Genomic DNA, 17,816 nt, shown 5'->3' on the forward strand with positions numbered 1-17,816 from the left:
ATGTCATAGTGCATTTCGCAAATATTAGATTCAAGGATACGGTATTGAAAGCGGCCAGGGCAAAGAAATTTCTCACGTACCAAGGCAAAGGTATCAGAATTACGTCAGACCTGTCTACACAGACCTGGAATGAGAGAAAGGGTTGGGGGGGCATTTTTAAAGCTCTTTCAGAGAAAAACATGCTGCCAAGGATCCTTTATCCAGAAAGGCTGTCATTCAGAATTGATGAAGAAATAAAGACCTTCCAGAACAGCCAGTCATTGACCAATTTCATAACCAAGAAACGAGCCCTACAGGAGATATTAAGGGGGCTTCTATAAAGGTAAAAAGGCCCCAAGAGTGATACAGAACAGAAAGTCACAATCTATAGAAACAAAGACTTTAGAGGCAACATGGCATCATTAAAATCATATCTCTCAATAAACAGTCTCAATGTAAATGGCCTAAATGCTCCCATAAAGTACCACAGGGTTGCACATTGGATAAAAAGACATGACCCAGCCATTTGCTGTCTACAAGAGACTCATTTTGAACCTAAAGATACATCCAGACTGAAAGTAAAGGAATAGAATACCATCTTTCGTGCCAATGGACCTCAAAAGAAAGCTGGGATAGCAATTCTCATATGAGACAGATTGGATTTTAAACTAAAGACTATAGTTAAAGATACAGAAGGGCACTATATTATTCTTAAAAGATGTATCCAACAAGTGGATATGACAATTATAATTATATATGCCCCCAAAAGGGGAGCAGCAAGATACACAAGCCAACTCTTAACCACAATAAAGAGACATATAGATAAAAATATACTAATAGTAGGGTACCCCAACAATCCACTATCAGCAATAGACAGATCACCTAAGCAAGAAATCAGCAAAGAAACAAGAGCTTTGAATGCCATACTCAACGAGTTGGACCTCATAGATATATATAGAACACTACACCCCAGAACCAAAGAATACTCATTTTAATGCCCATGGAACATTCTCAAGAACAGACCATGTTCTGGGTCACAAAACAGGTCTCAACCGATACCAAAAGACTGAAATTATTACCTGCATATTCTCAAACCACAATGCTTTGAAATTGGAACTCAACCACAGGAAAAATTTGGAAGAAACTCAAACACATGCAGACTAAGAACCATCCTGCTCAAGAATGATTCGATAAACCAGGAAATCAAAAATCAATTTAAACAATTTATGGACACCAACGAGAATGAAAACACAATGGTCCAAAAGTTATGGGATACTGCAAAGGCAGTCCTAAGAGGGAAATACATAGCCATCCAAGCCTCGCTCAAAATAATAGAAAAATTTAAAATGTAGTTTTTACATTCTCACCTCAAGAAGCTGGCAGCAACAGAGGAACAGGCCTAATCCACGCATGAGAAAGCAGTTGATCAAGATTAGAGCAGAAATCAATGAATTAGAAAACAGGAGTACAGTAGAGCAGATCAACAGAACTAGAAGCTGGTTCTTTGAGAGAATCAATAAAATTGACAAACCACTGCCAAGACTTATCCAAAAGAATAGAGAAAGGACCCAAACAAATAAAATTATGAATGAAAAAGGAGAGGTCACAACCAACACTAATGAAATTGGACGGACTATTAGAAACTTTTATCAACAGCTTTATGCCAATAAATTAAGCAATCTGGAAGAGATAGAGGCCTTCCTGGAAACGGATAAACTACCAAGACTGAAACAGGAAGAAATTGATTTTTTAAATAGGCCAATTAATTATGAATAGATGGAAAGAGTGATAAAAAAAACCTTCCAAAAAAAAAAAAAAAAAAAACCTCCAGGACCGGATGATTTTCCCGGGGAATTCTACCAAACATTCAAAGAAGAAATAATATCTATTCTCCTAAAGCTATTTAAAAAAATAGAAACAGAAGGACGGCTACCAAACTCATTCTATGAGGCCAATATTACCTTGATCCCCAAACCGGGCAAAGGCCCCATCAAAAAGGAGAATTACAGACCGATTTCCCTAATGAATATGGATACTAAAATCCTCAACAAGATCCTGGCTAATAGAATCCCAACAAGATCCTGGCTAATAGAATCCAACAGTACATTAAGAGGATTATCATCATGACCAAGTGGGATTCATCCCTGGGATGCAAGGGTGGTTCAACATTTGCAAATCAATCAGTGTGATAGATCATATCAGCAAGAAAAGAGTCAAGAACCATACGATCCTCTCAATAGATGCAGAAAAAGCATTTGAGAAAATACAGCATCCTTTCCTGATTAAAACCCTTCAGAGTGTAGGAATAGAGGGTACATTCCTCAATCTCATAAAAACCATTTATTAAAAGCTTACAGCAAATATCATTCTCAATGGGGAAAAGCTGGAAGCCTTTCCCTTAAGATCAGGAACACTACAAGGATCCCCACTCTCGCCACTATTATTCAACATAGTACTAGAAGTCTTTGCAACAGCAATCAGACAACAAAAAGGGATAAAATGTATCCAAGTCGGCAAAGAAGTCAAAATGTCTCTCTTCGCAGATGACATGATACTCTATATGGAAAACCCAAAAGAATCCACTCCGAAACTATTAGAAGTTATGCAGCTATTCAGTAATGTGGCAGGATACAAAATCAATGTTCAGAAATCAGTTGCATTTCTATACACTAATAATGAGACTGAAGAAAGAGAAATTAGGGAATCCATCCCATTTATAATAGCACCAAAAATCATACGTTACCTTGGAATTAACTTAACCAGAGACGTAAAGGACCTATATTCTAGAAATACAAATCACTCTTGAAAGACATTGAAGAAGACACAAAAAGATGGAAAAATATTCCATGCTCATGGATTGGAAGAATTAACATAGTTAAAATGTCCATGCTACCCAGAGCAATCTACACTTTCAATGCTATCCCAATCAAAATACCAATGACATTTTTCAAAGAAATGGAACAAATAGCCCTTAAATTTGTATGGAACCAGAAAAGGCCCCGAATTGCCAAGGAATTGTTGAAAAGGAAAAACAAAGCTGGGGGCATCACAATGACAGATTTCAAGCTGTACTACAAAGCTGTGATCACAAAGACAGCATGGTACTGGCACAAAAACAGACACAGAGACCAATGGAACAGAATAGAGAACCCAGAAATGGACCCTCGCCTCTTTGGGCAACTAATTTTTGACAAAGCAGGAAAAATATCCAGTGGAAAAAAGACAGTCTCTTCAATAAATGGTGCTGGGAAAATTGGACAGCTACATGCAAAAGAATGAAACTTGACCACTCTCTCATACCATACACAAAGATAAACTCTAAATGGATGAAAGACCTTGATGTGAGAAAGGAATCCATCAAAATCCTAGAGGAGAACATAGGCAGCAACCTCTTTGACATCAGCCACAGCAACCTTCTTCATGACACATCTCCAAAGGCAAGAGAAACAAAAGATAAAATGAAGTTGTGGGACTTCATCACGATAAAAAGCTTCTGCACAGCTAAGGAAACAGTCAAAAAAACTAAGAGGCAGCCCACGGAATGGGAGAAGATATTTGCAAATGATAGTACAGATAAAAGACTGGTATGCACGATCTACAAAGACCTTCTCAAACTCAATACACGAGAAACAAACAAATCATAAAATGGGCAGAGGATATGAACAGACACTTTTTCAATGAAGACATACAAATGGCCTACAGACACATGAAAAAATGTCCAAAATCATTAGCCATCAGAGAAATTCAAATCAAAACCACACTGAGATACCACCTTACACCAGTTAGAATGGCAAAAATGGACAAGGCAAGAAACAACAATTGTTGGAGAGGATGTGGAGAAAGGGGATCCCTCCTACATTGTTCGTGGGAATGCAAGTTGGTACAGCCACTCTGGAAGACAGTGTGGAGGTCCCTTAAAAAGTTAAAAATTGAGCTACCCTATGATCCAGCCATTGCACTACTGGGTATTTACCCCAAAGATACAGACGTAGTGAAGAGAAGGGCCATATGCACTCCAATGTTCATAGCAGCTCTGTCCACAACAGCTAAATTGTGGAAGGAGCTGAGATGCCCTTCAACAGATGAATGGATTAAGAAGTTGTAGTCCATATATACAATGGAATATTATTCAGCTATCAAAAAGAACGATTTCTCCACATTTGCTGCAATATGGACGGCACTGGAGGAGATAATGCTAAGTGAAATGAGTCAAACAGAGAAAGACAATTATCATATGGTTTCTCTCATCTATGGAACATAAGAACTAGGAAGATCGGTAGGAGAAGAAAAGGATAAAGAAAGGGGGGTAATCAGAAGGGGGAATGAAGCATGAGAGACTATGGACTCTGAGAAACAAACTGAGGCCTTCAGAGGGGAGGGGGTGGGGGAATGGGATAGGCTGGTGATGGGTAGTAAGGAGGGCACGTATTGCATGGTGCACTGGGTGTTATACGCAACTAATGAATCATCGAACTTTACATCAAAAACCAGGGATGTACTGTATGGTGACTAACATAATATAATAAAAATAAAATAAATAAAATTTAAAAAGTGCTAGTTAGTTATGATAACTATCTCAATTAATTATGAGCAGACCGCAGTTTACTGCATTTTATTCTATCATCACCTTTTAAAAGAATCTGTGTTAAAACTTCAAAGCCACGAAGAAGCTGAGTGATGTAGTCCAATCACTCCCTTTGTGAACTTGCACACTATTGCTCAGGGAACGCAAAGTGATTTAAACACATTCTTCTGGGTAAGAGTAGGGAAAATGAGGCACCACCCAGGAGGTGAAATGACATTTGCCAGCAACACAATCCTCGTCCACTCCATGGGCTGATGGCTGAGGCCCTGGCTGGGGAGGAAGAAGTGTGTGTACAAACTAGGGAAGGCTAAATATTTTCTTGTAGTAACCAGAGCCAGCAATGTTCATCATCTATTATCCACTACTTTTCTGATAACAGACATAATCTTTGTGGAAAGACAAACAAAAAAATTGTAAGCAAACAAACAAACAACCACACAAACTCTGAGTGCTGATTCAAAAGAGAGGTCTGACTGATGCACACTTGAGTTACCTTCACAGGATCTAAACCAATCTGAGCACTCAGACACTGGACCCACTGGAGCCAGAGACCTGATGATGCCCACCCCTGCCGACCTTCAGGACGTTGATTGGACTCTGCCACCTTAAGATGACTTTTTGCCCAACTTCAACCTGTATCCCCCACCCCCAGCAAACCCTTTCATAAATATGGATGCACCCTTAGCTTAAAGTTTCCCCAATTTTGTTGTTCCAGGAGACACTGCTGTGGGAAAGATCCCTGATGTTCTTCTTACTCATTCCTGTCAGAGAGCAACACCGGAAAAGTCAGCAGGGAAGAGCTATCCTGGGGTCAGAAAAAAATCTAACACTGACCTGGGGAGTATCCTTTCAAAGGAACCCAAATTTAACTGGATTAGTCTTCAGAGGAATTTATGCCCAGGGCATTGTTGAAAACAAAAGATGCATCAGACTGCTGTGGGTACACTCAAGCGGCACCTTCCTAAAAGAAACTGGAGGGGGGAGGTTTGTAGGGGAGGAGTGGGATGTTTTTGTGTTATGGTGGCTGAGGAGTGAACTTCAGAGAAATGCTGTAGGCACTTGCTAAGCAAATAAATATGAAATAATTATCACAAGCCTGGGGAGGGCAGGGGTGTGGGTCACTACCCAGAGTTCCTATACTACCTAAAAAGTCCAGTTTCTGGAAAAAAATTTGAGTCAACAAGGAAACAGGAAAGTATGACTCATGTATTGGAAAAAACTAGGGAACAGTAAACAAGAAAATGCTCAGATGTGAGATTTAAAAGATAAATATTTCAAAGCATTCATCATAAACATGTTAAAACGGGTGCCTGGGTGGCTCAGTCCATTGAGCCTTCCACTTGGTTTTGGCTCAGGATGGCATCTCAGGGTCATGAGATTCAGTCTCATGTCTGGCTCCACACTGAACATGGAGACTGCTTGGGATTCTGTCTCTCTCTCCCCCTCTGCCCCTTCCCCTGGCTTGAGCACAAAAAAAAAAAAAAAAAAAAAAAAGAAAGAAAATGTTAAAATAACAAAAGGAAATTATGATTAAAGACAGAGGGTGCAATGACAATCTCACTAGAGAATATCTATAAAGTCAGAATTATAAAAAATGAACCAAGTGGACATACTGCAGTTGAAAAATGAAAACAGTAAAAGGAGAAATGGACCAAGGGGCTCGGCAGATGTGATGTGGCCAAAAAATGAATCAGTTAAAAGTAGTTCTTCAGACTGAAAAAACATGACTTCAGTCAATAATGTGAATCTACACCGAAAAACAAAGTGCTTCAGTAAAGGTAATTATGTAATTACAAAGACAATATAAGTGCATATTTCTTCTACTATTTTCCTCTTTATGGATTTAAAGAGCAATTGTATAAAAGAATCTGTATATGATATACCAAAGGTCCCCCATATGGGGCTACGGAAATGACTACAGATGGTAACTTGATACATGGGAGCAAATGAAGAAAATCAAAAATGATCAACAAGAAGACTGATAAAATCAATAAACATACACTTTCTCTCCTTTCTATTTCTGGCTTCTCAGAAACACATAAAACTATATAAAATAATAACTATGTATTGTTAGTTGTACAACATTTACAAATAGAGCATGTATAATATTAATACCACAAAAAGCAGGAAAAGGGAATATATATATACATAAGAGTAACATTTCTATATCTCACTGGAATTAAGTTAGTATAAATGTCAAGGTGATTGTGATAGGCTAAGATATATGTGGTAAGTCTCAGAACAATCAATAAGGGAATAACTCAAATAAATAGTGAAAAATCATTAAAGAAATTAAAATGTTGCATTAAAAATATGCATTTACTTCAAAAGAAATAATGAGAAATAGAGGAACATTCATGAAACAAGAAATAAAACAAGAGTGTACATCTAATTATATAAAAATAATGTTAAATGTGAAAGAATGATACTATCTAATTAAAAGGCAGACACTGTGAAACTAGATTGAAAAAGCAATATCAACTATTTGGTGTCTACATGAGTCACACATTACCTTAAACGATACAAATAAATTGAAAGCAATGAGATGAAAAATGATACACTATGCATACAGCAAACACAAGAAGGCAGAAGTGGCTATACAATTATCAGGCAAGATAGACTTTAAATGAAAAAAAAAAACTTTCCCTAGAAAAAACGAGGAACATTTTATTAAGATAAAAGGGACAATCCCTCAGTAAGACAGAACAATTATAAACACAGACAGACCTTATTACAAAGCACCAAAACGAAACAAAACCTGACAGAAATAAAAAAAGAAATAGACAACTTAACACTATTAGTTAGAGACATCAATACCATTCTTACCATAATAGAACAAACAGGCAGAAGAACAACAAAGAAATAGAAGACTTGAGTAATGTCATGAACCAAACAGAACTAACAGGTATCTACAGAACTCTTCACCCAACAGCAGCAGAATATACTTTCTTCTCAAGTGCTCATAGCACATTCTCAAAGATGTTGCATATTCTAAGCTACTAATCTCAATAAACTTAAAAGGACTGAAACACAAAGTATTTTCTCTGACTACAATGGAATAAAATTAGAATAACAAAAAGAAATATGAGAAATTCATGGCTGAAACTAAGAGTTGGATGTTTAACCCACTGTGCCACCCAGGCACGCCAAATTCTGAAAACATTTAAAGAAATGTTAACAATTCTTAATTAAATCTTCCAAAATCAGAACATGAAGAAAAAGTTCCCAATTCATACTATGAGACCAGTATTACCCTGACAGCAAAACCACACAAAAAATTTATCACAAGAAAACTATGGACCAATCGCTTATGAATGCAAAAACTTTTAACAAAACACTAGCAAACTGAATCTTACAGCATACTGAAAGAATTATACATCATGACCAAGTGGGATTTATCCCAGAAATGCAAGGTTGGTTTAACATTTCAAAACCAATGAATGTAATACACTACAAAATAAAAACCACATAACTATCACAATGCAGGAAAAAGAAACACTTGACAAAATCCAACAATTTTCCATATGTACACACATAACCAACAAACTTGGGATAGGAAACTTCCTCAACCTAATGAAGAGCACCTACATAAAAACTGCAGGTAGCATCACATTTGCAAGCAAGGCAAGAATGTCTACTTTAACCATTCTGATTCAGCAAAATTTAGAAGTCCTAGTCACCACAATAAGAAAAACTAGGTATACAAATTGAAAAAAAGAAGAGATAAAACTACCCCTGTGTGTTTATGACATGACTGTTTCACAAAGAATTTACAAAATAAAAAGATTCTAGAACTGTTAAGTAACCTTAACAGGATGACAGGTTATAAGATTAAGACATAAATAATAAAGCATTGGTTATACAGTAACAATAAACATGTGGAATCCAAAATTTAAAACCTAATACCGTCCATAATTGTTTGAAAAAACAAAATAATATACTTAGGTATGTACTTAACATGTACATAAAAGAAATAATAATAGATTAAAAAATAAGAGATAAAAGAAATTAAAAAAGACCTAATTAAACAGAGATATACCATGTTCATGAATTGAAACACTCATTATAGTAGAGGTGACAATTCTCCCCCAAATGTATCTATAGAATAAATGTAATTCCCATAGAAATTCCAGCAGGACATTTTGTAGATATATTCAAGATTATTCTAAAATTCATATGGAAAGGGGAAGGCCTGAAAACCACAAAAACAATCTTCACAAAAAAGGATAGTAGGAGGAATCACTCTACGTGGTATTGAATGTTTCTATATAGTTATATTAACCAACAGTGTGGTACTGGCAGAGGAATAGACCTATTGATCAATGGAAGAAACTAGAGAACCCAGACATAGACCCCCACAAACATTCTCAACTGGTTTTTGACAAAGGTACAAAAACAATTCGTCAGAGAATGAATAGACTTTGCAAGAAATGAAGCTGGCACAACTATATATCCATATATAAAAAGTAAAACCTCATACCTTATACAAAAATTCATTGAAAATGTGTGCCATTAAAAGTGAAACTGTAAGACTTTAGAAAAAATAGGAAGATATCTTTCCCTATGGCTAGGCAAAGAATTCTTAGACTTGATATCAAAAGTATGTTTAATAACCAACTTTGATAAAACAGACCTCACGAAATAAAAAAAACTGAAAAACTTTGGCTCTGCAAAACTATTACAAATTACAAGACATTAAGGAGAAAAACAGAAGAAGACAAATACGTGGAAAGATAGTCCATGTGCATGGATTGTAAGAATTAATATAGCTAAAATGTTCATACTACCCCAATCAATCTGATTCAATAAAATCCCTATCAGAATTCCAATAGCACTTTTTACAGAAAATAAAACAAACAATCCTAAAATTTGTAGGGAACCACAAAAGACTCCAAATAGCCAAAGGAATCTTGAGAAAGAACAAAGCTGGAGTCATCATGCTCCCTGATTTCAAACTCTATTAGAAGCCACAGTAATGAAAAAAGTATGGTACAGAGACAGATAAATGGAAGAGACTAGAGAGCCTAGAAATAAATCCACATATACACAGGCAATTGATTTACAAAAAAGGAGCAAAGAACATGCAATGATGGGAAGCATAGTCTCTTCAATTAATGGTACTGGGAAAACTGGACCACCCATAGAAAAGAATAAAACTGGATCACTATCTTACACCAAGCACATGAATTAACTCAAAGTAGATTAAAGAACTGAATGTAAGATCTGAAACCATAAAACTCCTAGAAGAAAATCTAGGTGACAAGCTCCTTGGCAACTTTTCTAGTCTGACACCAAGAATAAACCAACCAAAGCAAAAATAAACAAGTTGGACTACATGAAACTAAAAAGCTTCTGCACAGCAAAGGAAACAATCAACAAAATAAAAAAAGATAACTTACTAATAGAAGAAAACTTCTGCAAATCATATAACTGACATACCCAAAAATATATGAAGACCTGATACAACTCAACAGCAAAAAAACACAAACAATCCAATTAAAAATAGGCAGAAGATTTACATAAACATTTTTCCAAAGACACACAGATGGCCAACAGGTACATGAAAAAAATATTCAACATCATTATCAGGGAAATGCAAATCAAAACCACAATGATGTATCACCTCACACCTGTTAGAATGGCTAGTATCAAAGACAGAAAACAACGTGTGTTGGTGAGGATATGGAGAAAGGGAACCCTCATGTACTGTTTTTGGGAATGCAAACTGGTGCAGCCACAGTGGAAAACAGTATGGAGGTTCTTCAAGAAATTAAAATTGATCTAACCATATGATCCAGCAATTCCACTTCTGGATTTATCCCCACAAAAGCACTAATGCAAAAAGATATCTGCATCCCCATGTTCACTGCAGCACTACTTAAACATAAGCCAAGATAAGGAAACTGTGTCCACTGATGGTGGAATGGCTAAAGAAATCTTGGGATTTGAATGTGTGCGCACTTGTGTGTATAAATGTGGCAACACGGATGGACCTTGGAGGCATTATACCAAGTGAAATAAATCAGAGAAAGACAAATACTATATGATTTCTCTAATATGTATAATCTTTTTTTAAAAAAAAAGGAAAGAAAAGCTCATAGAACAGATTGGTGGTTGCCACAGGTAGGTAGTGAAGGGTAGAAAAAACAGATGAGGGGGTCAAAAGGTTAAAAAAACCTGAAAATTAAAAAAATATATTCTGGATCTCCTCCCTTCAGAAAAAAAAAAAAAGAAAAAGAATCTCCATAAGACACTGAAATGATACAGACCATAAGACAATATTTGCAAATAACATAACCTACAAAAGAATATATATAGAAATATGTGTTTTTTAAAAGAAACTCAAAACAGTAAATAGTAACATATCAAACAAACCAATTAGAAAATGGGCAAAAGATATCAACAGACATTTCACCAGAGGGTATACAGATGGCAAATATGCTCATAAATTATGTTTGATGTCCATAGACATTAGGTAAACACTTATGAAAACCACAATGATAATCACTTCACACCCATCAAAATGTTTAAAATAAAAGATAATGACAACACCAAATACAGGTGAGAATATAGTGAGGCTGCTGGTCAGCATGTAAACTGGCACAGCCACTGTGGCAAAGAATTTGGCAATTTCTTATAAAACTAATATGGAACTGTCACACGATCCACCCTATATGCACTTTGGGCATTTATCCCACAGATATAAAAACCTGTATCTACACAAAAAAACTATACACAAGGCTCACAGCAACTTTATATGTTATAGCCTCAAGCCTGAAACAATCTAGATGTTCTTCAGCGGGTGAGGGGTTAAACAGACTGTGGCACATCTGTACTGCAGAATACAGCTCAGAATAAAGGGAATGAATGATAAACACGCACAACAACGTAGATGGATTTCCAGAGAATTAAGCCAAATGAAAAAAGCCAATCCCGTAAAATTATATACTATGTTCCTGTTACTTATGTGATAATTTGGAAATGATGAAGTTATAGAATTGGAGAAGATGGTGGCTGTAAGTCATGATGAGGTGGTGAGAGGGAAATGGGCTGCATATAAAAGGACAACCCAGGGGCACCCGGGTGGCTCAGTCCATTAAGTGTCTGCCTTCAGCTCAGTCATGATCCCGAGGTCCTGGGATTGAGTCCTGCATTGGGCTCCCTGCTCAGCAGGGAGTCTGCTTCTCCCTCTTCCCCTGTCCCTCCACCCCAGCTTGTGCTCCCTCTCTCTCCTGCTCACTCTCTCTGTCTCTCAAATAAATAAATAAAATCTTAAAAAGAAAAAACCAAAAACAAGGACAACCCAAAGTATACTTCTGTTGCTGGTGTTGCTATGTATCTTAACTGTAGCAGTGGATACAGGAGACTACACTTGTGCTAAAACTTAAAGAATTAAATACACACAGCACACACAAAGGAGTACTATAAAACTGAAGGAATCTGACTAAGATCAGTGTACTATATAAACTTAGTATCTTGGCCTAATTATGTACTACATTTCACAAGATGTCACTATGAGGGTAAGCTGGGTAAAGCATACATGGGATCTCTGGACTGCATTTTTTAACTACGCATGAATCTACAATTATCTGGAAATAAAAAAGTTTAATTAAAAAAACACAGGCCATGGGTGGCTCAGTCAGTTAAGTGTCCAACTCTTGATTTTGGCTCAGGTCATGATCTCAGGATCATGAGATCAGAGCCCCACGTCAGGCTCCACACTCAGCTCGGAGTCTGCTTGAGATTCTTTCTCTCTCTCTCTGCCCCTCCCTTCACTTGCCACAAATAAATAAATAAATAAACAAACAAACAAACTCTTTTACTTAAAAAACAAAATAAAAAAACACAGGCCAACCAAATAAATATAGGAAACTTTTTATTTTCTAGGTATAAGGCACAAACTCAGAAAAAAATCAAACTGAAAAAAATCCCAACTCAAAAAATGCTGGTAAATCTCACTACAACAATATTTGAACCTTCTGGAGTATGAACAACATGATAATAATAGATAGGCAGAAGCTACTGCAATATGATAAAGGACTGGTATGCAGACTGGTAAGACCCTATAAATTACTGAGAAAAAGACAAACCATCCAAAATGAAAATGGCATCAAAATTGAAAAGGCAACGCAATCTACTAAGTACCAAAAATACTTTGAAATGCTCAAATTTACTAATTAAGGACAGGCATATTAAAGCAATGAGTCACCATACATCCATGATCTTGCCATATTTAAATCTGATAGTAATTCTGGGTGTTATGTTATTTTTGTTACTTTCTAAAATTTTAAACATTTCATATATAAAAATGTAATGTAATTATAAGTGAATTCAGTTATTCTAATTCAAGGAAACTTGCTCAGCACAAGCCACACGCAAACCAACAGAAAATATAATATCTTATAAAAGATGAAGTTTTCATATAGTATGTCAGGGATATAAACTGGTCCACTCTTTATAGGGAAACTGCAAAATCGATCAAAAATAGCACTGTGAATATTCTGTAGAAGATTTTACCTTATAGAATTCTTCTTACAGAAATACTAACAATTTAATTTCCATAATACAAAAACACATGTGTATCTCGTGGTGAGCACAGCATAAAGTTTAAAGTTGTTGAATCACTATGTTGTACAGCTGAAACTAACGTTAACAATGTGTGTCAGCTATACCAAAAAAAATTAAATTAAATTAAAATACCATTTATATACCAAATATATATACTAAAGAGCTTACATTAAAAAAGATAAAAAGGGATGTGATTGGCTTTTGTGCCTATATAATATAAATTAACTTTAAGGTAAGAACACCAACTCCAGAATCAGAATTCCTAGATTCACATCTGAATTTGCCTGCATTCTCACAGCATGGCCCTGACCGAGTCACTTAACCCCTCTGTGCCTCAGTGTCTGCACACAGAACATAGCGGTATCTACTGCACGGTCTGTTGTGGGGATTAAATAAGTTGAATACAAATAAAGCACTTGAGACAATGCCTTGCAGAAGTGCTGTGTGCGTTTTATGGTTATTAGAATTACATGTAAAGACACAGATTAGCTATGCTCATCATTACTATAAACTAGCATTCATTTTAGGCACTGCTACAATTGTCAGCTTATGTGAATACACCCTCATCAGAGATCATATTCGGTATAGACATGACCTATGGAATAACAAGATGGAGAAAACTATGTAACAAAAGTGAAGCATGACTGATTCAGAAGTTTAAACAAATTCTTGCCTAAGAAAGTTAATATAATTTCTCATTAAAAAAATTATGTCCTTTTGTATAGACATGACCTATGGAATAACAAGATGGAGAAAACTATGTAACAAAAGTGAAGCATGACTGATTCAGAAGTTTAAACAAATTCTTGCCTAAGAAAGTTAATATAATTTCTCATTAAAAAAATTATGTCTTTTTTTGGATATATGGCATAGTGCTTTTTCAGTGACCAAAAATTATCAGGAAACCACTAATAATTCTGCCATTTGTTCCGTAACTCAGCTGTGAGAAGGATGGTACATTAGTTTCCTATTGCTACTGCAACAAATCATCACAAATGTAGTGGCCTAAAATGGCATAAATATATCATCTTGCAGTTTTAGAAATCAGAAGTCCAAAGTGAATCTTACAAGGCTAGAATTAGGGTGCATTCCTTCTGAAAGCTCCAGGGGAAGCTCCGTGTCTGCCATCTTCAGCTTCTAGAGGCCTCCTGCACTCCCTGGCATGTGGCCCCTACTCCATCCTCAAAGAAGACCACTGAGACCTCTCCTTCTACCATGACGTGTCCTTTATCTGCCACTGACCCTCGCATCTCCTCTTATAAAGACCCTGTGATTACACTGGGCCTACTCAGCTTCCTCAGGATAATCTCCTCTTGTTGAGATCCTTAGCTTATTGCTATGTGCAGAGAGAGTCCCTTCTACCATCGTGAGATAGCACATTGACAAGTGCTGGAGATCACACACGTGCATAGGGGAGGGCCACTACCCGCTCTGCCACACGTGGGCCTCCCTGGTGAGAGGGAACTTACAAGCCACCTTTGCTCAGGCTGTTCTCCTGGCCACTCCATTATCTGCCCAGCTCTCCCAAGCTCAAACTCCCAGAGATCAAACTGCTTTTAGAAAAGGATTTTACAGTGACATTTCATGCTCCTGTCTGGGGGGAGGGCAGTGTGCCATCAAACGTGAACTCAGAATTTAAAAGCTGTACAGGCTATAATATTATAATAATTTGAAAACATGATTTACTTAACCCCCATTTTCATTCATCAGCTTAAACTTATGTGTTCCTGTCAACTTTCCCCTGAAAAACCAAGATCCGGCTTCACCACTAACATTTTACAGAGTAATTTGTAAAACACAGGCAAGTAGGAATTTTTCTTTAAAGACTAAAAATGACAAAGTGCCTTTAAGACAAACCTAAAGATACTTAAATATGTGAAAACATGAAGAAATGTTAAAATACAACTAAATGTACTTCTTACCATATATAACATATTTTAGTTGAAGATTTTTAACAATTTCTTCCACAGTCGGTTTATACTCCAGGAAACATGTGTACACTCCACTCATGCTCTCCTCAAAGTTCTGGAATATAAGGCTTCCTGTGGATGTTACTTGTGCAGTGCTGTTCTCTAATAAAGGAATAAGATACAGTCTTTAGCTGCTTAAATGACATGACGCTGAGATAAAATGACAAAATATTTTCTGAACAGAGCAAAACCATCAAAATTTACCTACAGAATCACTGAAAGGAGCTGGGGGCATAACTAGTCATTGTGTCTGGTGTTTGTTGACAGCAGGTGCCAGGATGACCTTCTAAGTGTCTGATTTTTACTAACCAGGTTCGCCGTGTGGCTGCCTAAGCAGTAAGAGACTAGCAATTACATGTACTTAATGCACTCCTGATCTCCTTGCATTGATGTGGGCACTATCAGATATTCATATATGAATGAAAACAGTAGATATCTGCATACACCATAAAGTAATTATGTATATGTGTATTTTATGGATAAGTTCGGCCTCCTGTAAGCTTACAAACTACAAACTACAGGTGAAAGGGAGGAATACACCCAGAACAAAGGCTAACCCAAGATTATTACTAACAAATACGTACTTCTAGTCATTACACATGATAGCAGGCAAAGGCTGGGTTACAACCTTAAGGGCTGCTCAAGAAAGAAAACAGAAGATCGAATCACCCAAGCACAGAGCTGCAGCGTTGAGAGTTAGGACTGGATGTAAGAGCCCCTTTGACTTCCACGTGCTTCATTACTTCGGCATCACAATGGGAGAAAGCTATGCTGTGTAATGGGAAAAGAGTGTGATGTAGAGGCTTTGGACGTGGGTTTTAGATCTGCCCTTCTTTCTCATGAACTGTGTAACCCTTGGGTAATCCCTTAATCTTTCTGAAGTTCAGTTCCTTCAATTATGAAACAAAGAATCATAATACATGACAGTATACCTCACAGGATTGTTTTCCCGTGACAAATAACAACAACTGTTAAAGTACTTGAAAAAGCTACAAATCCTTAGGTAATTCAAATTGTCATTTTGAAAGTTCATAACCAGTTTTGCATTTGAAAATCATTATATTAAAACTCACCCAATAATTTAATATGCCATTCATTAGAATGAAAAGTATTATCCTAGCAAATGCTTATCCTTTCTACTTTAAGTAAATAACTTATTATAAATTTCAAGTTGAGATTCAGAATAAATTTATTTCTTCAAAATAAGACAAAAGATTAATGTTCTTAGTGAGGAAATTTTCATTATTAATTTGCTCAATAAAAATGTGCTGGGTGTGTAGTACATGCAAAGCTCTACTTCAGATATTGAAGGAGAAATGGATAGATGGATATTTCTCCCTCAAGGATTTTACATAGAGTATTATGCCTTAAAAATTCTCATTTCCATATCCTGGAGGAAGCTGAAAAAAGGATTATAAATTGGGACTATGTTTGTACTGCAATCCCTATTTCTTCATGAATATGTTTTGATGACAGATTACATATTTATCATAACATGTTTCTTTTCTAAAACAGATTAACAAGTTTTCAAGTGTTTGCTCTATATTTCAGCAGAGACAAATACTTGATAGTAAATATAATAAAAGGTGCCCATATAAGTCAGTCAAAGAAAAGAAATTCCATATGACTTCACTCATATGTGGAATTTAAGAAACAAATGAGCATAAGAAAAAGGAGGGGGGAGAGAGAGAATGACAGAGAGGAAGGGAGAGAAAGAGGCAAACCAAGAAAGAGACTCTCAACTCTAGAGAACAAATTGATGGAACAGAGGTAGGTGGGGGGCTGGATGAAATGGGTGAGGGATTAAGGAGTGCACTTGCAATGAGCACTGGGTGTTGTATGGAAGTGCTGAATCACTAAATTGTACACCTGAAACTAATACTACATAGTATGTTAACTAACTGGAATTTAAATAAAAACTTTAAAAAAATAAAGAAGAGTTAATACCTGTTCTTCTCAAACTATAAAGAAAAAAAAGTGCCCAAGATTTTAAATATCATGTTGTCAATGAGGGTATGCATTCTTGGCAATCATTTGTAATGAAATTTTCCCAATCCAGAAGTATCATTAATACATATTTGAATGCCTACTACAATGTTAAATATTAGGACAGCCAGAAAAACAAGTAGCATATGGTCCATAAGAAAACACCCTCTCACCTTAATTTTTAAAAATTAAAAGTGGTAAACTTGAAAAGATACCCAGAGGATTTCATAGCCAACAGAAAAAGCTACTCTATAACACCACTCAAAAAATGACTTTTAAGTAACTAAATCTGAATGGGAATTTCATGATGCCAAGGGACATTACTGTAACAACTCACACAATAGCATACAGTCAATGAATAATTGAATTAGGCAGTACTTCTTTCTCTACAACTTAGCTTGATCATCTAAAATTCAGAGTTGGACTAGACTGCCAGAAGTCCATGTCTTAGAGCTCTAAAATTACATGGCAAAATCTAAGCACAATTTCATTACAACTTATTATTTTTAAAAATAGGTTTATACTTTTGGTTTCTTCTCAGATATGGAAACTGACTATGAGAACGTCAATCCCACTATCACAGTAAGGAAAAGGACAAACTGTCAATTTACAACTCTTCTTGAACCTATCAAAAGATTACAGTGGGAAGGCAACCAACAAACCTGAAACCTGGGGATAGACAGTGACCTATAAATAGAACAAGAATCCAAGCATTTAAGAAGACTCAG

General features: G+C 36.2%; 1 protein-coding gene across 4 annotated transcripts in view; it reads right to left on the reverse strand.

Annotated features, from left to right (window-relative positions):
• ZPBP (zona pellucida binding protein) overlaps positions 1-17,816 on the reverse strand; it is a 119,263-nt gene that overhangs the window by 83,571 nt on the left and 17,876 nt on the right. For 3 of the 4 annotated variants that reach the window (XR_015724079.1, XM_045788498.2, XM_045788500.2), the window contains exon 4: positions 15,055-15,204. The exons of the other annotated variant lie outside the window; for it this stretch is intronic. Coding sequence is in view for 2 of the 3 variants with exons in the window: in XM_045788498.2 (XP_045644454.1) it covers positions 15,055-15,204 (150 nt within the window). In the remaining variant the exon portion in view is untranslated. The remainder of the gene's footprint in view (positions 1-15,054; positions 15,205-17,816) is intronic. 4 annotated transcript variants of the gene reach the window in all.

The sequence above is a fragment of the Ursus americanus genome, chromosome 3, assembly GCF_024610735.1.
Source record: "Ursus americanus isolate L20-20 chromosome 3, mUrsAme1.1.p, whole genome shotgun sequence".
In the NCBI taxonomy this organism is placed as follows: Eukaryota; Metazoa; Chordata; class Mammalia; order Carnivora; family Ursidae; genus Ursus; species Ursus americanus.